A 23192-nucleotide genomic window follows, 5' to 3' on the forward strand; every position below is an offset into this window, starting at 1 on the left:
TTTCAGGTTCCCCGTCTCTTGCTATTTTAGTAAAGCTGTCTCCAGAGGGAACCCAGCTGACAAGGGCAAGAGAGTGCAAGTAGCAATACCTAAATTACTATCATTATTAATTTTCAATCTCCAACTTCACTAGGTAATGCAGGGGAGAAAGATCAAAGAGGGGTATAGCACACTGACCTGGAGATGAGGAAAGTGCATAATTTTACTTTTCTACATATTTTTTTAAACCCCTTAATTTAGCAGGAAGACGACGTCAGTATCCGCTCCCCAAATTTACCAACATACTTTGTCACATTTATGTCTGATGGTTGGGAGCATCAGTAGATCGACGAGATCCAGTAATAGTACAGTGGGACACAGTTCAATTTTTTTTTACCTTCCGTAGACTGAATTGCAGCCATAATCAAATTTCTTATACACACTGGGTTTTTGGATGCATGCTAGTTCTATGGCTAGGTTATGGAAAACACATTCTTCCTAAACCTGAATAACTGCTCTAGGGAGAATAGATCCTTTGTTTAACAAGTTTTGTCTAGAATTACAGGACAAACAAGAGAGTTAAGAGGAACACAGAGATGTCTTAACTCTCCCCTTTATATTTTCTGGTCAGAGCTTTTTGGTTTTGGACAATTTCACTATACACCTGGTTCTGAAGTTTTCACTGCTGTAAAATTATAGAAACCAACAATTTTGTTCTGGTAAAGTAATGAGTTACAGCATATAAGCAGTGTAGTCTGTGGCAAGAGAACAATTTAATATATATAATTTTCATGCATTCTAAGCTCTCATTTGCCTAAATTTCCCCAACCTAAAGCCATTTATCATTATGAACTCATGATCTAGAATAAATATGCATCTTCAAGGATATTTTCACCTCATATCCATTTTGAAACCTGGCAAGCAACTATCTTCTATCTCCAAGAAAAGAGTTTTATCCAGAATTATTGTCAGGGTGTGTGTGGTGGGGAGATCAGGAAATGGCACATTCTGTTGCACTGCAAAATAGTTTTTTGTCTCTTTCGAAGAGTTCAGTAGACTCGGAGTGAGAAACCAAATCCTCTTCATACAAAGAAGAAATGAAAAAGCTTATCCAAAGTGACATTATCAGTTTATTTTATGCATAAACAGTGAAAAATAAATGAAGTATTTCCTATTAAAACTTACTAGTATCCTACTGCAATCAGAACAAAAAAGAAGGAATATTTACAGTCACTTTTACATAGCAATGGAAAACACAATATTAAGTTTGTAAAGTGCAAAGTTTTCTGCACACTGTTGTACAGTGATTTTTTTTGCTTATCATATGCACAGGCTATTGCATCATAACAGATAAGCTAAATAGTAACTTTAGATCCAGTCCAGGCCAAATGCTACCTGCATAGGAAGCCGGAAGCTAACTAAACAGTATTCAAAGGCAGAAATGGGCATTAAATATGTTAGAGTATTAAATAGGAGTTAAATGTATTTCATGAAATCTACAGCACTGAACATAATAAAATTAAAATGTGGACTTTTGAACAATTTTCTAGAAAGAATAAGGAGTTAAATAACTACACTGATTTCATAAGATTTACAGCATGGAACAAGTGACAAAATTAAAATGTATATGACTTTTAAATAATTTTCTAGGAGGAATCATGATTTTGTTTATTACTAGCTTATTAATATGAATAGTCATTATGAAATAGAAATCAAAGCTCTGGTAAGCATGACATTATCTGTGCTGTCTAATAAAAGATAATTACAGAAATGACAAAGCATAAATAATGTGACATTATAAATATTCTGACATTTTTAAAACTATATGTTCGATGCAGCGAACACTAAAAACAACCTATGTTGCTATCCTTTAAGAATATCTTCATGCAATCTCTTCACTTTTGTCAAAATTATGTCGAGACTACTTTCTATACGGGAATATTCTAGCTATAGTCGTCCATCACTTCTGAAGTTTGCCCAGATTACTAGTTCCATAATCTCAACAAAGATGGGCTACATAAAACAATGGATATATTCAAACCTATAATTCAGATAGGAGATGACAAAACATATTTAATAGTTGGGCTGAATTTTGTTCAGCACAGCAAAGAAAGGTATGTATGCAGAGAGTAGTCAATTTTAGAGTCGTGCTTGATTGTTAATGTCAATGGTACATGTGTGATTAATATTTAATAAATGACTTTACTACATTTCAGTCAAGCAAATGATTTTTTCAAGACTGGGAAATACATAAGATAGTCAAATTTGGATTTCAGCAAAAAAGCCCATTAAATTTGACAAAATATTTGCAAGATGGTCAGTCCAAAAAACAAAAGTCCTAAAGCTGAAGAGTTTCACTTAACAACTGCAACACGAAAGGTGATGATATAGCAATTTACAAAGAAAATTAGACAGCTGACTCTTAGCGGCTGTCCAAAGTAGGAATGCATTAGGGAGGTAATACTATGGTTCATCTGATGATTACAATTTAAGAGGACTTGAAAATCCTGGCATGAAAACACAACTCTGAAGCAAGCATAGCTTAATCTGATGGAGTTTCCACTCAGCAATATACTGGATGAGCCTCATTCCTGAAACTTCAATATTGAGACCCTGCCCAGAGGAATATCATACTAGTGGTTTGTGAAGTGCCACCTACACTCTCTTGTCCTTGTCAGTACTGTTCCCACTGGGGCATGGAGTGCAACAAACCTAAATCATAAAATAGAAGAATAGGACAGCTCCCTGGTTTTTTGTCAATAGTTGATACAGATTCTGAGTTAAATGTTGTTCAATTCTCAAATTTCGGTGCCAACAATGACCAAATTAAGAGTTTACACATGAATTCAGAGGAGGGCTTTTGATAGAGCCCTGGAAAATGGTGGCAATGAGAAACCCAACTATAAAATCTGTGAATTACTATTTAACAACAACAACAAAAAGATATTAACCTGAAACCTAGAACAATGACTTGGATTTGAAACAAACAAAAAACCCTAGAGGCACAATAAAGGCATTAAATCCTCCTCTGTTATTCTGATTAAACTCAAGAAAAGAGTAAGACAAGTTTTTTTTTCCCTTTCTAAAGAAATCCTAAATTTTCCCACTCGTTATCAACAGTCTGCAAAAGACTCCTGTTATTAGTGAAGGATTCTTTCGTCTCCAGAGGAATCTGAAAAAGAGCTAGGAATTAAAGCCCCAGAGTTTCCAAATCACACTTTGAAAGAATTAAAAGTATTTCAAGTGACTTAGGAGATGTGGCACCCACTGTCCTTTTGATGTTTGATATCTGGTTCTTTCACAGGTTTCACTTCTTCTTCTGGTTTGGGCTTGGCCTAAAGGCAAAGAACAAGGGCAGTTAAAACTGACTGAGGGTTCAGAGACTACAGTTTCTCAGAGCATAATCAGCCTACATCTTTCTAATGTTTAACTGGTGTTTTAGATTATTTTCCTTATTTATGTTCTCCAAAGATGGAGCAGTTAATTCCACAATAACCCATTAAAAACAAGATGACACCAAATGATCATGGTCTAGAGTCAGAATATTAAATATCTATTCTACTTAGGAGGTATTAAAAAAGCAAAACTGTTAAATGTTGCTGCTGCCTGATCTCGCCTTGACTGCCATTCCCACTCTTCCTGGGGGGATGAATCAGTGGGAGCAATGCCAAATAGCATTTTAGGCAAACCTCTTGGAAGAAGTTTAAGGCTGCACTTCCCAATTTTAAGCCTCAGATCAAGAAAATGGCAGGTGCATTCAACCTCTTCGATTCCCCTGTGGACCGTAGGATAGAGTCCCTCTTCGAGGCGGGTGAATACAGTAGCAGAAGAGGCTCACAGAAGCTGCAGGCCCCAGGTATATTGCAGCCTGAATACTGGAAGCTCCAAAAGTAAAGTGCAAACACCACGCCTGGGGAACGAGGCCTGCGGGGCTGGATGTTTTGTAGAACAGTAACAGCGGTTTCTAGGAAAAATGAGGTTAAAGTGGGGTGCGCTCCTGGTTGACCCCGTGAGAATCCCATTTCTAGGTCAATGGGAAGGGGCATTTTGCACCACGACGGAGAGGTTGAACATGGCTAGGGAGCAGCAAACACACTGTATTTTTTACATCCTAGCTTTGACTTTAAAAATTGGGAGGCCACTGACCATTGGAAGCAAAGACTTAGTACAGAGTTTGCTTAAGGGTGAAGAATAATAAGGCACAGAAGCAGTTTTTTACTTTATATGGGAGAGGGAAGGGGGGTACCAGTAACTGCATTACTCATCTAATCTGCAAAATATTGAAAAAACTACTTTAACATTTGCTACCCTCATGGATGCATTTTCCTGGAAAATGAGAGAAGAGAGTGATTTAAATATTAACCCCAAACTGCTAATCCTACATTTGAAAAAGTCAAATTAAAGAAGAAATAAAATATAAGAAAAATTCAATTTCATACACTATCATCCTTTGGTCTTTTGGTGAGATCGAAAGCAGCTAGTGTTTCTGGGGTCCAGTGTGCATTTACAGGAGGAAATTCGAAAGGTACAGGTTCTACAAGTCCATAGTTAGCTTTGAGTTCCAGCTGAGGAGCCTCTGCTGGGACCTTCTGAAAGTAACTGCAAAAGAAAATTTAATCATCAATTTTTATACCACACTTCTCTTTTCTAATGGGCACAAGTTTCTCCTCTTCATTTTTGCATATCAACTTAAAAATTCCATTGTTTTAAAGAGAAGAGTCAACTGCATCAGAAATAATAAAGGGATGAAGGTTGCTGAGATTTCACCTTCAGGTGCCACAGCAAATGGGTTGGACATTTAAGCAAAATAAACCGTTCACTGTTTTTGAATACATTTCTCCTCTCCCTGGGTATTCTACTCCTTTTAAGTGAATTCTTAGCACTTCCTGTGCCTGCTGAATTGGAACACTGGTGTAACTTTTTAAAATAAGACTGCAAGTGAAAAAAATAGAATAAAACAATCAAGGCCAGATGATTCCTAGATGAGGATTAGACTGTAAGCCCGTCAATGGGCAGGGACTGTTTCTGTTGCCGAATTGTACATTCCAAGCGCTTAGTACAGTGCTCTGCACATAGTAAGTGCTCAATAAATACTATTGAATGAATGAATGAATGAGGAGCAGTTGCACTTTAAAAGTCTGTAATTAAGCCTCACACAACTCCAGGGATGGAGTGGGTAAAATGGTCCTCACTTTTCAGTGAGGAAATCAGAGGGAAGCCAGTTAAAGACTCAAACTGGGAGTCAGTGACAGGGATCCATGGGTTTTATTAAAATCTTAAATCGAAACTGAACCCACTAGTCAACCTAAAATCTTGGGATAACTTTTGGGTTTTTCTTTGGGACATGAAGGGGGTTTTCCTTGGGATGTGAAAGAGAAAGTAGGTGAGTAGATGAAAGAGAGCAAGTACTCAAAATGAAGAGCCATGTAGGTAAGGGACAAAAAGTTGTTAGCTATCAAGAGTAGGATAAAATGGGTGGTTTTCAAAAGACTGACAAATTAAAACTTGGCTCCATTTTAGAGGGAAAAATGGGAGAGACAATAAAGGTATATTAAAACTACAAAGCACAACCAGAAGGATAAACTGGCTTTGGCAGAGACTTAGGAAGATGGGGTCAAAGGGCATCTCCCAAACCACCGCTCCAGTCAATGACATAAACGTACACATTTCCCTCCTTGCCATACCCACCATACACACTCCTCGGGGCAAGTCCTCCCAAACACCTACTTGGGGGCATTCACTGCCCCCGACATGATGATACTACTTGGCTAATTTCTATTCCTACTCGCTCCTGCTGCTCTTCCTTTACTTTTTGGGTTCCCCAGGTTTCTTGCCTTCCTGAGAAGCAGCTCAACAATAACTACCAGATGAGAAGAGGATTCCCAGACCCTGCTGTACTGTATGCCTTAGTTGGGATTTTCGAGGCTTGCACAATGTATGCTGGAGCGTTCATTCATTCGATCGTATTTACTCAGTGCTTAATGTGTGCAGAGCACTGTTCTAAGTGCTTGGGAGAGTACAGTATAACAATAAATACAAATATTCCCTGCACACAATGAGCAGAATGAGGAAAATGCCAGTCCCCTTCACTTTCGGATATACTGAAAAAATGAGAGTTGAGAAAGAAACTCTAAACAAGTTAATGTGTCTGGACACTCACATAAATCCATTTTCTCTCTGACATTTTTCAAGGGTGTTCTTCACCAGGCTTCCAAGTTTCCTAAAGAACAGGTGACCTGAAGGTTTGGCTGTGGTTCCAGGCCCTTTGGTTTCTCCGTACTCTTTACAAAGTGCTTCGGCCTTGGTGTAAACTGGCCAGGAAAGGAACAAGTGAGTTTTTAGAATAACAGTTACTCCAAACGTAACCCTTCCTCTTAAACTTCAGAATTTTAAATCTCAACAAAAATGCTCTCTAAAAGAGTATTCATAATAACTTAGCAAAATCAGAAGCTCTGGAATTTCCTTCCTTCCTACGACTGCCTGAGCTCAAGTTTAAGGACCTTCAGGGCGTGATGCGAATCCTCTCTCTTTTGCCTCATCTACCCAAATAAGAAAAATACATTTATCTCCTCAACAGTCATTTGTTTTCTTCCATCTGTATTCTTTGCAGTAAGAACACAAGAAGTACCAAACTGAATCAGACTTAGGATCCCAGGCCTACACTTCTGGATTTAGGGAACAACAATTCTGTGTTCACCCTCTCCACAGCCTTCCTGATTTTGTAAACTTCATAACACATCCCTACTCAGTCTTCATCCCTGTCCCTGAACAGCTCAAAGAATGCTAAGAGGATTAATGAGGTAACGTAGAGTAAATGGCTTACAGCAATTCCAAGGACAAGTGTTATTTAGCCTGCTACTCCTTTCACAAAAACTGCTTGAAGGCAAAGGTAAAATAAACCAATCCTTTCATGGCTTTCAGGTGATGTAATGGTCAGCTAAATGAGTCAACACCAGTATCAACAGATGTTTTTCAAGTGCTCAAAGAAGTCCCAGCACTCTACCAGGTGCCAGGTTAGTTTTTCCGCTGAGCCTCAGAGCAAAGCGTTACCACCATCAGTGGGGGTAGCAGAAGAGAACTGCTTCTCACTGCTATTTCCATTTGCTGCTGTCCACCCTAACGGTGGGCGGGAGAGGAAGGGAAGCCTTTCTGCTGTCCCCCATGTCCTGCAGGTCTCTACTGCCACCCCGACTGTGCAAGATGGTCTCTGCCTTACTGGCTATTTGAGGGGTGGACTACATAGAATCAGCTGGTGAAAATCCTGGGCCGCTAAGATCTTTCTCGATCACTAAATTTCAAACTGATTTCCAAATGTGAACGTGACTTCAAAAGTGCATTAAGCAATTTAAAATCCTCTCCCTAAGCATCCCGAGTGAATTTCGGGCACAGCTCTATTTCCTTTTCAAAAGGCCAGATGCTCTATATGAAGCACAGTTATTTTACTGATATTTATTATTAGAAACCCAGTGCTTTATATTTATTTTTAAAATTTAAAACTGCTGTAATATGGGTGACAAAATTGCAAGATGCAGGAAAAATCAAACAGAGATCCAATCACTGATGAATTTGTTGATTAAATATTATATATTATAATCAAATATTATAATGATAAAAGACTGAAAAGCACTGTTAGTAAAACAAAGTCTTACTGGCACTGTGCTAATAGAAATAGCACTACTAATAGTAATAGCATTTACTAAGTGCCATTTGGAGCAGAGCACTGTACTGGATGCTTAGGAAGCATAGAATAACTAACATGTTCCCTGGACTCAAGCAGTTTGCATCCTTGTTTGGGGCAGACAAATGTACAGGTATTTATCATTTGAGCAGTCAAAAACTAATACTGAGCAGACATATATACATGAGAATACACAGAGAAGTAGCATAGCCTGGTGGAAAGAGCATGGGCCTAGGAATCAGAGGAGTGGAGTTCTAATCCCAACTCTGCCTTTTGTCTGCTGTATGACCCTGGGCAAGTCACTTCACTTCTCTATGCCTCAGTTCCCTCATCTGCGAAATGGGGATTCAATACCTATTCTCCCTCCTACTTACACTCAGAGCCCCATGTGGGACCTGATTATCTTGTCTCTAACCCAGTGCTTGATATACGTTAAGACCTTAAATACCACAATTATCTTCATTATTATTATGAGTGCTAGGAAGAGTAATAATTAGTTCATAATAGAAACTGAAACAAGAATTCAGATTCTGTGACTGAAACTCACTGTTTCAGGGTTGCATTAGCTTTTTTCAACAATCACACATGATAGAATATACTTGTTCATCTTTCTTTTGAAGCCTAAAGTTGTCTCAGCTGGTAATGTTTGGGCAACCATACTTACATTTTTCTGATTCCTGAAGAGACCTGATCGCTTCACCACATTTATCACTTGCCAATAAAGTCTGACCGTGATAGCAGTATGCCTAGTAGAGAAAGAAACACTATTTTATACTTTGTCCAGAGGATGTTCAATAAATGGCATTTCTACTTTATCTTCATAATCACTTCACATGTGAGAGATGAATAAACGCTTTTGTCCATTATGTGGAATTCTGATATCGTCCTCTCAATGCTCTTTACAGAAGGCTTTTTTCCCCCACTGATTTAACTCCCAAAATGAAAATATCCCATGACCAGGCCCTTGAGTTCAAACAGCCAAAATCTCTAAAAGCAAGCATTCAATGTGAGAAGAGATCCAAGAGGTGCAGACACTGCTAGGAATGGGCTGGAAGACTCCCAGGCTGCTCTGCTGCAGCTTGTGGTACAATGACCTAGAGTCACTCTCCCGCAGTGACCGCGAGTGCTTCTATTGAAAGCTTCAGCCCTTGCGGCTCTGTATCTGTGAACAACCGGGGCTGTACCTTCCGACAGAAAAGTGCAGGATTCTGGGGCAGGAGGGCCCTGGCTGCCCCGCCATCAGCCACAATGGGACAGCCAAAGGGCCACACTACCGACTCCTGACTACTGACCTGGAGATTTAGTGAGTCATCATGTTTTAAATACTTTCCACACAGCACCGATCACAAGGACTGCCCCTCTCAAGGCTGTTTATAGTTTTCCATTTATCTTTCTATTCCCTTTGCTTTTGATTCTTGTTTTCTAAGTCCTCTTACTGTCTACCCCTTACCTATGATTTATTTCTCTTGCCTAACCGTCTGTCCTTCCACATTGACACTGGAAGCCTCTGTGGGATAAGGACCATGTCTGAATTAATTTATTTTGTATTCAGCCCACTGCTTAGTACAGTGCTCGGCACATAAGTACTCAAATCGACACTGTTACTTTCACTTGTCAGATGAAGACCTGATGGAGGCAAAGGGCTGTGCCTAATAATAACGTATTAAGAGTTCCTTCTAGCGCTGCTCTCCATCCCTTTCCAGAAGAGAATCAGCATGGTCTAGTGGACAGAGCATGGGCCTGGGAGTCAGAGGACCTGGGTTCTAATCCTAGCTCTGACCACTGTGTGCTGTGTGGCCTTGGGCATGTCAATTCATTTCTCTGTGCCTCCGTTCCCTCATCTGAAAAATGGGGGCCCATGCTGCCTCCTACTTAGATTGTGAGCCCCACAGAGGTATTTATCTTGTAACTTCCCCAGCACTTAGTACAGTGCTTGACATACAGTAAGAGCTTAACAAATACCACAGTTATTTCTGTACTTCTTTACTTTACGTTGACCAGTATGGAGAGACAGTTTAAGAGTGTACAATTGTAAAATTTAATACTCACATAAGCAGTGTAGAAACACATCTTCAAGTGAAGGTATTTCCTCCATTTAGCAGTGTACATAGGCTCCAAACTAGATAAAGTGTGATCTAAAATTACACCAGAAAGCCAAAAATAACTTTTTTCATCGATCCAAAATATTAGCTGGGATATGAAATTTTATGAGTTCAAAATGGAGCATCGTCTATTAGGTCTATCAATTTAGTGCCAAGATGAACTTTGACTTGAGTCCCTTGTTGCCATGACTTAGAAGGTGAAACAGCCAGGAGGCATGTCCAATCTGTTTTGTTTAGTAACGCTAGTGCTCATTCACTTAACAGGCTAATAACAGAATCTATTTTAAAACATAAAACAAATTATGGGTCAATCTTGATCATATCAACCCAGTCCTCTGGGCTGGATTTTTCTATTATAAATTCACTCTGGGATAAGAATTTAGTGCCTTCTTTTTGATCCCTATCATTAATAACAACACTAAATGCAAACAGCTATCACATATAAAAAGTTATCCTCTTTGAGGAAAATCAATTTCTGTACTAAGACTTTAATTTTCATCAGGTTAATGAAAAGAAGTAAATTTGGGGTGGGCACGATTACTACCATTTTACAGATGAGCACATTAAGTTACTGAGAGTAACTTGCCCAAAGCTTCTAATCGACCAAGGGAAGATGGAGGAAAAGGCTGAAGAAATCTAGGGGTGAAGGGATATATAAAACAAAGGAATCATTAACTTACCAGCTCTTTGATAGAAATTTGAGGTTTCGTAGGCTAACGCAGCAATTAGGCCAGAATTGTGCTTCAGTTCTATTGCTCGAGCAATTGTTACTATGGTTAAAAAAAAAGGAATAAGGTCAATTTTCTTAACTACAGACTTTCCCTGAATCCCTTTTGGCCACAATTACTATGGTAAAAGGAGAAATGCTCTTTAATCGATCACTGTTGGTTTTAAAAATTTGCCAAAGAATAGCTGAAATTTCAAATGTTTAAATCATGGAAAATGCACACATTGATGAGGAATGCTAAGCAGGTGCACTTTCCTTAAAATTGTGAATTTACACAAAAATTATCTAGCTAATTTTCTTAGAAAAGAAAAGAAATCCCCTGCTATGTACTTAGAATTCCTGTAAAACAACACACCAGAAAATGTTCAGTTCTTTGGAATCTTAATGAGGACAAACCAGTGCTAAGAAATCAATCAGATTAATTATGTCTATCCTTGAACTAGCCCTTTGCCCCTAGCTATCTTTAGACTATTAAGGAAATGAAGTCCATAACCTTGTACTGTGAAACTTTTGCAATAGTGATACCTTCTTGAGCTTCAGCTTGGCACTGGATGATGTAGGCATCAATCAGTCGAGCCTCTAAATCTCTTCCCTTTTCTGCAGGTGTAATGAGTTTGGGGATCTGGTTTTCCTAAGAGAGACCAAAAGAATCAGGTGTTAGGTGTGAAAAGCAGTGTGGCTTAGAGGATAGAGCCTGGGCTTAGGAGTCAGAAGGACCTGGGTTCTAATCCCAGATATACCACGTCTGCTGTGTGACCTTAGACAAGTCACTTTACTTCTCTGGGCCTCAGTTACCCCATCTGTAAAATGGGGGTTAAGAGTGTGAGCCCCATGTGTACTTGTTAGGTGCTTACTATTATCTTTATCTACACTCCAATTACTTATGGTTATTTTTTGAGGTTATATTAAGGAGATATAAGAAGTCAAGATTCCTGGGGAAAAGGCTGGGCCACTCATAATACAGCCTTGCAAGAAATAGCTTGTGCACAGTATATGTGGAACTGAAAGTCATACTATGGCTAGGGTAGCCAGTCTAGTTTTATTTTGGAAAGTCTGCTTTTCAGTTCATCTATTATGTGTATGATACTGGACGCTTTCCTGCCAGGTTTATTTTCAGCCCCTAGCATCCCTTTTCCCTGGCACTTTCACTAAGTCCCACAGCTTGAATGCAATACCTGAGTTCATACATGCCTGGGAGGGGACTGCAAAGGCTCTGGAGCAATGAGAAGATCAGGAGTCCCCCTGGGCAAAAGCTCTAAGATAGTACAAAAATCAGTGTACTTCCACAAAATGGCAGGTTATGTCGCCAAGTTACACTGTGTGTCCAATGTGACAAGTGAAGTCACCTGTAGCTCCTTATCTGGTATTGCAAAGTCCATCAGTGGCCACCTTCGCTACAGCGTAAATTTTCCTTAAAATGGGATTATATGAGAGGCAACCCTTGCCTTTTAGAAGTAACAAGCAATCAATGGTATTTATTAAGCACTTACTGCATGCAGACTAATATACTAATCGCTTGGGAGAGTAAAATTTGTTAGAGTTGGTAGACATGTTCCCTGGCCACAGTCTAGAGGGACTGGGTATTTCATCATTTTTATGTATACCCCATTCTGCTATAATGCAGGAGACGTGTTCTTGCAGAAACCCACAATAAGGAAAACTCCTGTTGGAGTACTCACTGCTACATGCAAGCGCACAAATTCACACTGTGCGGTATTCAAAAGGACACACATTGTCAAAAGAAAGTGTCCGTATTTTGACACTCTACCCAAAAATGGAGAGTGAAAGCACATACCTTCTGGCAGAATATGTATATAATTATATAACATCTGCAACTAGAGCATCTCAAAACAGCCCAATATAAACATTTCACTTTTTGCCAATTGTAAAGATTATTTCCAAATTGCTCATCCATTTGAAATCTAATGTGTATGGAAACCAATATATTTTCATACCTTTAAATGTTTAAAAATTCCAGCTGCAGTTTTCAGGCTTCTATGAACTTCTTTTGCTTCATCTTCTGTTATGCTACAAGACAATAACTAAATTAGGAAACATTCTTTATACTGACACAGTTAACTGCATGCTCAATAACCATAATGATCTATAATTACAGGTTATCTGCTGTATACCCAAGTGCTTAGGAAACTTGAAAGTGCATGACTGGCACTGGCATTTTACTTTAAACACACAACTTCACCACAATATACTTACTTTTCTTTTCCAGCCAATCGTGATGCATATTTGGTATACCATAATGCTACATTAAAACCCATGGAAATCAATTCAAAAACAGCATCTTGCTGGGCACTAAAAATAAGAACATGTTAATTAGCAAAATTCCTGAAGATTTATTTTGAACAGATAATCTAATCCAAGCCTGGTCCTCATCCCAATCGTAGTTTAAGGCACTGGATTCTACCTTCAGTGTCACTGTTCATCATAACAAACAAGTTTACCAACACGGTACACCACAGAACCTGAATTCACAATTCTTCAGGTGTACTTAGATAACAAAATCCACGGTTACAATTTGATGGTGCAAATAATATCAGTGTCTCTGAAATAAAGTAATCTCATTCTCTGTGACATTAAACTTTTTTCACTATGAAAAATGCTGCTGATTGATATGAAGTAATCCATTGCAATATTATATATTTATCACTCCCCTGAAACCTTAATAAATAACTCTAACATTATCACATTGGTGTCAATCAATACTATTTACTGAGTCCTTCAGTGTGCAGAACAAGTGATTGGAAGAGGACAACACCTTAGTAGAGACAATTCCTGCCCTCAAAGAGCTTAAAATTTAGTCGGGGAGCCAGACATTGCCTTCTAGAATTCCCGTCACTATCAACCATTTCCCACCAGTCTCACAATCATTGTATATGCATCATTGTACATGCATGGCTCATTTACAATTATGAAAGTAGAGGACTGGAAAAACAGTGGCAAAAAACAAAAGTGAGCGAAGAAACACAAGGTAAGAGAAAATTTTAAAAGAAAGAGAGAGGAAAAAAAAGAAACAAGGACAGAGGGAGAGAGAGGGTGCCGGAGATAACGTAGCAAATCCTGAGGAGCAAGACCATAAAAGAAGTATAATTCCCAACCTAGGGAAATGAAGGCCACCTAAAAACAAATCAATAAAAGAAACAAACAGAAAACAAAGACATCTACACTAGGTGACCTTTATAGGGAAGACCTCGATTACACAAGAGAAATCCACCCAGCAAGGCTGGAATGTTAAAAAACAAACCACAAAGCAAAACAGAAAAACAAAAGTGCTGTAGCAAAGTGTTAGACGTATAATCAAGTTCAAGATAAACAAAACATTCTCATCTGCAATCATGAGAAAATGCAACAGGATAAATCAGAAAAACTTCCAATACAAAGGGAAAGCAAAAAAGGAGTTGAGAGAAACAAAAAAATAATTCTTGAGTGATGCCTGAAAGTAAAACTTTAACGTGTGGGGGTTAAGTTCTTGAAGAACCCTTCAGTGAGGAAAACTCATGCTATAGCCTGCCTACCTTATCTGGCCCCAGCAACAACTACTTCGTTCAGGAGCATATCATGTTCTACCTCGATGGGAAACTTTCATTTGGCAACCTCCATCTAATTCACTAATAGAACCAGAGTAAAGTATATGTGCAAAGTAAAAGCACACATATAAGACCTCATACCTTGGAACATGTCCTTGTAATGTATCAGTCCACTTAAAGTTTTGAATATATCTTAACTTGCTTTCTTGAGTAGACTCATCCAATGAATTTATGAAGCCTGGAAAGGAAGCAATCCTTATTTATGTGCAAATATTTATCCATATTCTGTACCAATTTAGAGTTAAACAAATACAAGCTAAATTTTAGAGTACACACAAGGGGATAAGCAGTATCCTCAGCTGCTAAATTCCACAAAATCTGAGGCACAATTTCACAGCTATCTGCAATTTACATCAAGCGCATATTAAGTGTCAAGGTAATGTCTGAGATAGTAAGCGCTTAACAAATACCATCATCATCATCACTCTACGCCCCACCAAATTTTCAAAGTGAACTGCAAAACTGATTTTAAAAGAGTACAAGACTTGGATTGCTGGAATTGTAGGAATTCTTATTCTTGCATTTCAGCAAAAAGGCTATTGAAATATTAGCCTTTACCAGATGGAAAAACGATTCTTCACAGATCAGAATAGTAGAAGAGGCTCACCTTGTAAAAGTGAAAAATACGAATCTGTTGCATTCTTCATCATTTCTGAATTACAGGTTGAATCAACAAAAAGTTCAAGCAGCCGTGTCCTAGATGATCTGAGATCACTTAAAAAGGAATAGAAATAAAAATGAGAAGTGCTGAATAACTGTTGAAAAATGAAATCTATGGTAAAAGGGTCACTTAGCATGTTTTCAAATTTCAGTACACTGGCATATTCAGTGGAAAGGGGAGAGCTGCTCTATTTGTCCCAAACAAACATGATCCAAACATGCTATCGCCCCATCTCTTACACCGGGATCCTCATGTGGCTCATAGACTGTGTTTGAACTGATTATCTGAATCTAACCCAGCTCTTAGCCCAGTGCTTTAATTCAGCACTGAATTAAAAGCATAATTATAAACATTTTCTGTAACAGAACAAAAGAATCTGCTTCATTAAATCTAATAATAATTGTGGTATTTGTTAAGCGCTTACTACATGCCAGGCACTGTACTAAGCGTTAGGGTGGATACAAGCAAATCAGGTTGGACACAGTCCCTGCCCCACATGGGGCTCACAGTCTCAATCCCCATTTTACAGATGAAGTAACTGAAGCCCAGAGAAGTGAAGTAACTCGCCAAAGCAGGTGAGTGGCGGAGTTGGGATTAGAACCCATGACCTTCTGACTCCCAGGCCGGGGCACTATCCACTGTGCCAAGCTGCTTCCCAGAAAAAGAAATTAAATTCCTTAAGATATAATTGCAAGTATTAAATTTGCACTAAATATTCACTTTCCATTTAAATAACTTTATCTGACAAAGAAGCTTTGCATTCTAAAGTTGGGATTTTAGAAATTTACAGCAGATTTTGATTTTTTTAGCTGGCTACTAAATTTAAAGTATTCATGGAATTTGTTTCTGTATAACATCCTCCAGAAAGGGGAATATAGCACATCTACAAAGGGGACATTAAAAAAAATACCATTTGTGTCCATGACAGCATTTTTAATAGCACTGCTAAACTGAAAACTGGGATATAGCCACAATAGTGATTTTCCAAGAGAAGAACTCAAAATAATACAATTCTATTAAATGCTTATAAAACACCTGCCAACGTGTATCCCTATGGAAACTTACTTGCAAATCTTTGCAGCAGCAGGGCTTGAAGCTACTCCATAGTAGTTAAATGAGACCGGTGCAGTGGCCTTCAGTGGGTTCCGATGAAACCAGTGGGTCATTTTCCCCCACTCGTTTTCTTCAAACCTATTTTGGGAACTTCAAACAAGAGGGGAAAAAATGAGAGCTATGAAGAGTTCAAATGTTTTCTAAAAAAAATGGTGAATCTTGAAATATATTTTGTTTATCCAAATGAAAATGATCCAGAAAAATCTACATTATTGTTTTCTCCATTTCTACGATCTCTCGGTTTCGTCAATTTAGAGTAAAGAGCCCACAGAGCACCGAGCACCTGGCTGAAGCAGTTGCTGGTAGTTTCCCCTACCCCCTGGAGTCTCCAGGGAAGTATGAATGAAGGGTTGGCCAGACCTGATTGTAGAGGCAAGGGAACGAAGCCTGGAGTTTTCGGGGGTTTTGAATGGTATTTGTTAAGTGCTTACTATGTGCCAGGCACTGTACTAAACACTAGGGTAGGTACAAGTTAATCAGGTGAGACAAAGTCCCTGTCCCACATGGGGCTCACAGTCTTAATCCCCCTTTTACAGATGAAGTAACGGAGGCCCACAGAAGTTAAATGAATTGGCCAAGGTTACACTGCAGACAAGTGGCAGAGCCGGTATTAAAACCCAGGGCTTTCTGACTCTCAGGCCCATGCTCTATTCCCCTAGACCACACTGTCTCTGAGTTGCCAATTTTAAGAGGCTGGGCTTTTGGGGACTCTGACCCTTGCTACATGAGCAGGACCACTTATTTATTGACAAATTGGCCACTTGGTACTTGCAAGCCTCTGGAACCAAAGCCTCACGAGCACAATCTAAATCAGGGAAGGTTGGAGGTAGTTTTTTTTTTTAACTAGTCCCACTCCTTAACCCACTCACTGAGTCCAAAAGCCGTAGTCCCACTCTTTAACCCAAGCTTTGAATCAAAAGCTTGTCCTGGTTCCCTATAGCCCGGAGAGTTGATTGGGGAGACAAATGTCTCCAACAGACTCTGCATGCAAGGAAGTACGTAAGGCTGCAAGGAGCAGTTACACTGAAGCAGTTGCAGCAAAGCAGGGAGAGCAGCGAGGTGACGTAGGAGGGAGCAAGGTGACTGACGGTAAATCGATGGTAGGAGTTTCTGTTTGATGTGGAGGTGGATGGGCAACCACTAGAGGTTCCTGAGGAGTAGGAAAACATGGCCTGAACATTTTTGTAGAAAAATGATCTGGGCAGCAGAATGAAGAGAGGAGAGACAGGAGGCAGTGAAGGAGGCTGTTAATCAAGAGGCCGTAGGATAAATGATTGGATTAATGTGATTGCAGCTTGGATGGGGAGGAAAGAGCAGATTTTAGCCATGTTGTGAAGGTTAAACGGGACAGGATTTGTGTGTTCAATGTACGTGTTGAATGAGAGAGAGAGTCAAGGATAACGCCAAGGTTCCGGATCTGTGAGACAGGAAAGATGATGGTGCTGTCTACAGTGCTGGAAAGTCACGGGGAGGACAGGGTTTGAGTGGGAAGATAAGTTCTGTTTTGGACACGTTAAATTTGAGGTGACAGCAGGGCATCCAAGGAGAGATGTCTTGAAGGCAGGAGGAAATGCCTGATTCCAGGAAGTAGTGAACAGAAAAAATTCCAATGTCCATGACTCATTCACATGTTTACTTCAATTTAACTTACAATAAAATGTTTTGCCAACGTAGTTTTTTTCTAGTTTTTACTAATACCATTAATAGTATGAGTAGCACTCTTTAAGCCATGCATAGAAAGACAACGATTAACAGGAATGATTGAAAGATTTAAGCCAGATTTCAGAAACCAAAGTAAAGGAAAACTAATGAAGATCAATATAAACTATGTTTTCATTTTAGTTTGTTTCTAGCCGCTTAGCTTTGATTTTCGGGCATCACGAATGTGACCGATAATTTTATCTACTTGCATCCTTGGTCTACTCATTGTACCTCAGTCTCGCCTATCTCGTCCATAACAAATGGAATAACATTACTCTCACATCTTCTTTTCTTCTGTGTTTAACTAAGAAGATTCTCTCTCTGGAGTTAACCTAGTATCTTTCAAAAAAATGTATCACTGCTCATGAAAAAATGTAATGCACATTCCTTCAAAACATTTTTCCTCTTAGATACTTAATAGGGTAGTACATAAAGAAAAAATGTTTGGAAGTGGTGGGCAAATCCTACAGTGTATTTGACTTGTTGAAGACAAGACCAGTTTCAAGAAATTTGAAACACTTAATGAATTGGGATTTACTTCCTAGAACAAATTCAAGGAATTGATGTCAACCAACAAAACAATTTTGCCTTTGAACAGAAGCATTATTAACGTAATCATTGGTCCAATCAATACTTTGAAAAATATCCCCTGAAAACAGGGTGGAAGTGCCACTCTGCCAACATTAACCATTTTGGGAAATCTTATTTTGCAATTTGTGAATCGTATGCTTTTCTCCTCATGCCATATTTAACCAACATGCAGACAATAAAATCATTCTAGTGATTCTCTAAATGCATTTGCCTGACAATGCCTAAAGGGCAATTCTGGGAAATAAGTTGTGAGGACTACTTCCTATTTGGATGGAGTTCCACTTTTCACAAATAACTATCCATCTAAAAGGATAAATACCGCAGGCTCTCCCACCTGAGGTGGCAGGGAAGGAAGAAAAAAAGATCTGCAAGTTCCCTACCAATGCCAACTGGTGGGACAGATGGGCAGCCTCCCAGAGTGGCCCAAAGCCTTCCAAGGAACCCCAGAGACTTTTCAGATGGGGATAAGGGAGTGGAGATGGTCAGAGTCTCCCGATGGGGAGGGAGGGAGACGCTTTTCAAACAGGAGCCTAGGCCCTCATTTCTTCTTCTCCCACTCCCTTCTGCGCTGCCCTTGAACTTGGATGTGCACCCTTTATTAATTCATTCACTCAATCGCATTTATTAAGCACTTACTGTGTGCACAGCACTGTCTTAAGCGCTTGGGAAAGTACGCTACAGCAATAAGAGTGACAATCCCTGCTCAAAATGAGCTCACAGTCCAACCTCACCCCCACAGCACTTATGAATTTACTATAGTACTTATTTATATTAATGTCCATCTCCCTCTCTAGACTATAAGCTACTTTTGGGCAGGGCATGTGCCTCCCAACTCTATTATACCATACTCTCCCCAGCACTTATTACTGTTACTTTTATTAGTAGTACAGTTCTCTGCAAACAATAAGCGCTCAATAAATACATTTGATTAATTTGTAGGTGCTCATCTCCGTGTGTCATAATAATGGTGGTATTGGTTAAACACTTCCTATGTGCAAAGCACTGTTCTAAGCGCTGGGGAGATACAAGCTGATCAGATTGCCCCCTCGAGGGGCTCACAGTTTTAATTCGCATTTTACAGATGAGGTAACTGAGGCACAGAGAAGTTAAGTGACTTGCCCACAGTCACACAGCTGGCAAGCGGCGGAGTCAGGATTCAAACCCATGACCTCTGACTCTCAAGCCCGGGTTCTTTCCACTGAGCCACACTGCTTCTCTACATTCGATCTGATTTATTGAGTGCTGTGTGCAGAACATTGGTGAGTACAATTCAGCAACAAATAGAGACAATCCCGTTCTAATCCCCATTCCGCCACTTGTCACCTGTGTGACTTCGGGCAAGTCACTTCACTTGTCTGGGCCTCAGTGACCTCATCTGTCAAATGGGGATTAACTGTGAGCCCCACGTGGAACAACCTGATGACCCCGGATAATAATAATAATGTTGGTATTTGTTAAGTGCTTACTAGGTGCAGAGCACTGTTCTAAGCGCTGGGGTAGATACACGGTAATAATAATGTTGGTATTTAAGCACTTACCAGGTGCAGAGCACTGTTCTAAGCACTGGGGTAGATATAGGGTAATCAGGTGGTCCCACGTGAGGCTCACAGTTATCTAGCCCAACGCTTACAACAGTGCTCTGCACCTAGTAAGCGCTTAAATACCAACATTACTATTCATTCATTCATATTAAGCGCTTACTAGGTGCAGAGCACTGTTCTAAGCGCTGGGGTAGATACAGGGTAGTAATAATATTGGTATTTGTTAAGCGCTTACTAAGTGCAGAGGACTGTTCTAAGCACTGGGGTAGATACAGGGTAATCAGGTGGTCCCAGGTGAGGCTCACAGTTATCTACCCCAGCGCTTACAACAGTGTTCTGCACCTAGTAAGCGTTTAACAAATACCAACATTACTATTGATTTATATTAAGCGCTGTACTAAGCGCTTGGAATGAACATTTCGGCAACAGATAGGAAGCAGCGTGGCTCAGTGGAAAGTGCCTGGGCTTTGGAGTCAGAGGTCATGGGTTCGAATCCCGGCTCGGCCACTTGTCAGCTGTGTGACTTTGGGCAAGTCACTTCACTTCTCGGTGCCTCAGTTCCCTCATCTGGAAAATGGGGATTAAGACTGTGAGCCCCACGTGGGACAACCTGATTCCCCTGTGTCTACCCCAGCGCTTAGAACAGTGCTCGGCACATAGTAAGCGCTTAACAAATAGCAACATTATTAGATAGGGACCATCCCCGCCCAGACCCTCCACGACCCCCAGTGGCCTTTCCCCCTCCCCCTTAAAGCACCTACCTGAGCAGCCACTTCCGGTTGGCCACACGACCGACTTCCGGTTGGCTACATGACCTACTTCCGGCCCCGCCCTGTTGGCGCCTGCGTGATGAGGGCGGAGTCGCACGCGCCCCCTCTCCCCCTCCGGACCCAGGAAGGAGTGGGGAGGGAAAGTCATTCTCATCGAAAGCCGATAACATCGACCGCTCCCAGAGCCAGGCTGGGATGGGCCGAGAGCATCGCTCGCTGCTAGGCGGGGACCGGCCGAGTTTGGGGAGGGGGGAAGTTCTAGACGCCCCCCCCCATCTTCTAAATAATAATGTTGGTATTTCTTAAACGCTTACTACGTGCAGAGCAGTGTTCTAAGCGCAGGAGTGATACAGGGTAATCAGGTGGTCCCATGTGAGGCTCACAATCTTAATACCCATTTTACAGATGAGGGAATTGAGGCCCAGAGAAGTGAAGTGACTTGCCCACAGTCACACAGCTGACAAGAGGCAGAGCCGGGATTCGAACCCATGACCTATGACTCCCAAACCCGGGCTCTTTCCACTGAGCCACGCTGCTTCTCTAACCATAAACTTCTAATCCCGGCCCCGCCACTTGTCTGCTTGTGTCACCTTGGGCAAGTCACTTAGAGAGGCAGCGTGGCTCAGTGGAAAGAGCCCGGGCTGGGGAGGCAGAGGTCATGGGTTCGAATCCAGACTCTGCCACTTGGCAGCTGTGTGACTGTGGGCAAGTCACTTCACTGGGCCTCAGTTCCCTCATCTGTCAAATGGGGATTAAGACTGTGAGCCTCAAGTGGGACAACCTGATTACCCTGTATCTCCCCCAGCGCTTAGAACAGTGCTCTGCACATAGTAAGCGCTGAACAAATACCAACGTTATTATTATTACTTCATCTGTCAAAGGGGGATTAACTGTGAACCTCACGTGGGACAACCTGATTACTCTGTATCAACCCCAGCGCTTAGAACAGTGCTCTGCACATAGTAATCACTTAACAAATACCAACATTATTATTATTACTTCATCTGTCAAATGGGGATTAACTGTGAGCCTCACGTGGGACAACCTGATTACTCTGTATCAACCCCAGCACTTAGAACAGTGCTCTGCACATAGTAAGTGCTTAACAAATACCAACATTATCATTATTATTATTACTTCACTTCTCTGAGAAGCAGCGTGGCTCAGTGGAAAAGAGCCCGGGCTGGGGAGTCAGAGGTCGTGGGTTCTAATCCCCGCTCCGCCGCTTGTCAGCTGTGTGACTCTGGGCAAGTCACGACTTCTCGGTGCCTCAGTGTACTCATCTGTAAAATGGGGATGAAACCTGTGAGCCCCACGTGGGACAACCTGATCACCTTGTATCCCCCCAGCGCTTAGAACAGTGCTTGGCATGGAGTGCGCTTAACAAATACCATCATTATTCTCTGCGCGTCAGTGACCCTCATCTGTAAAATGGGGATGAAGACTGTGAGCCCACGGGAGACAACCTGATTACGCTGGATCTCCCCCCAGGGCTTAGAACTGGGCTTGGCACGTAGTAAGCGCTTAAAAAATACCAAAATTATAAGCCCAGTGTGGGCAGGGATTTTTCTCCATCTGTAGTTCCCAAGCGCTTAGAACAGTGCTTGGCACGTAGTAAGCGCTTAAGAAATACCAACATTTAAAGCCCAGTGTGGGCAGGGATTTTTTTCCATCTATACTTCCCAAGAGCTTAGAACAGTGCTTGGCATGTAGTAAGCGTTTAAGAAATAACATTATAAGCCCATGTGGGCAGGAATTTTTCTCCATCTGTACTTCCCAAGCTCTTAGAACAGTGCTTGGCACATAGTAAGAGCTTAAGAAATACCAACATTATAAGCCCAATGTGGGCAGGGATTTTTCTCCATCTGTAGTTTCCAAACGCTTAGAACAGTGCTTGGCACGTAGTAAGCGCTTAAGAAATACCAACATTATAAACCCAGTGTGGGCAGGGATTTTTCCTCCATCTGTACTTCCCAAGCGCTTACAACAGTGCTTGGCACGTAGTAAGCGCTTAAGAAATACCAACATTATAAGCCCAGTGTGGCCAGGGATTTTTCCTCCATCTGTAGTTCCAAGCGCTTAGTACAGTGCTCTGCACACACTAAGCGCTCCATAAAGACGAGTGAATGACTGAGTAGGGAGAAGGGTGGGATGACAGAGCCCCAAGTGCGACGGGGACCGCGTCCGACCCGACTTCCCTGTTTCCACCCCAGCGCTTAGCACGGTGCTTCGCGCGTAGTAAACACATCATTATTAGGATGAGTTCGGTCCGGGTCCCGCGCAGCGAGGGACGAGGGGGAGAAGGGCCGAGAACAAAAGACACTCGGCCTGCTCGGGGAGCTGGGCGGCAACCCGGGAAGGGAGAGGCGGGATGCAGATCTCTGGGGGAAAAGGGAGATTAGGAAAGGAGGGTCGGGGGGGGGGGGAAGGGGGGTTGAGAAGGGGGAAGAAAGGGAGTCGGGGGGTGGACGGTCCTTGCGGCCCTCGGGCCTGACGGTTTGGAGGCGGAAGTGGCTCTGAACCTGTAGCAGCACAACGCTCCGCTCCCTCCTCCTCCTCCTCCCCTTCCTCACCCTGTCCACCGGGCCGGGGCCGGGGCTGGGGCAGGGACTCCGATCCCCGGGTCGTCCGCTGTCCGGGCCGCCGGGTCCGCAGGAGACAGCGGCCCACAATGGCCGCGGCGGGCCCGGGGAGGGGCCGGGCCGGGCTGGGCCGGGCCGGGCCGGT

General features: G+C 41.5%; 1 protein-coding gene across 1 annotated transcript; it reads right to left on the reverse strand.

Moving 5' to 3' along the window:
* Positions 1–1089: 1089 nt before the first annotated feature.
* On the reverse strand, positions 1090–23148 carry BROX (BRO1 domain and CAAX motif containing). The gene is made up of 13 exons (XM_029047337.2): positions 23039–23148; positions 15815–15952; positions 14696–14802; positions 14170–14266; positions 12701–12796; positions 12442–12514; positions 11012–11117; positions 10440–10529; positions 9707–9792; positions 8322–8403; positions 6140–6290; positions 4419–4578; positions 1090–3314 (listed from the first exon to the last, which is right to left on the reverse strand). Exons 2-13 carry the CDS (start codon positions 15913–15915, stop codon positions 3228–3230), a joined length of 1236 nt encoding a protein of 411 aa, XP_028903170.1. The 5' UTR covers positions 15916–15952; positions 23039–23148; the 3' UTR covers positions 1090–3227.
* Positions 23149–23192: the final 44 nt, after the last annotated feature.

This window comes from Ornithorhynchus anatinus, chromosome 19, assembly GCF_004115215.2.
Source record: "Ornithorhynchus anatinus isolate Pmale09 chromosome 19, mOrnAna1.pri.v4, whole genome shotgun sequence".
Lineage (NCBI taxonomy): Eukaryota > Metazoa > Chordata > Mammalia > Monotremata > Ornithorhynchidae > Ornithorhynchus > Ornithorhynchus anatinus.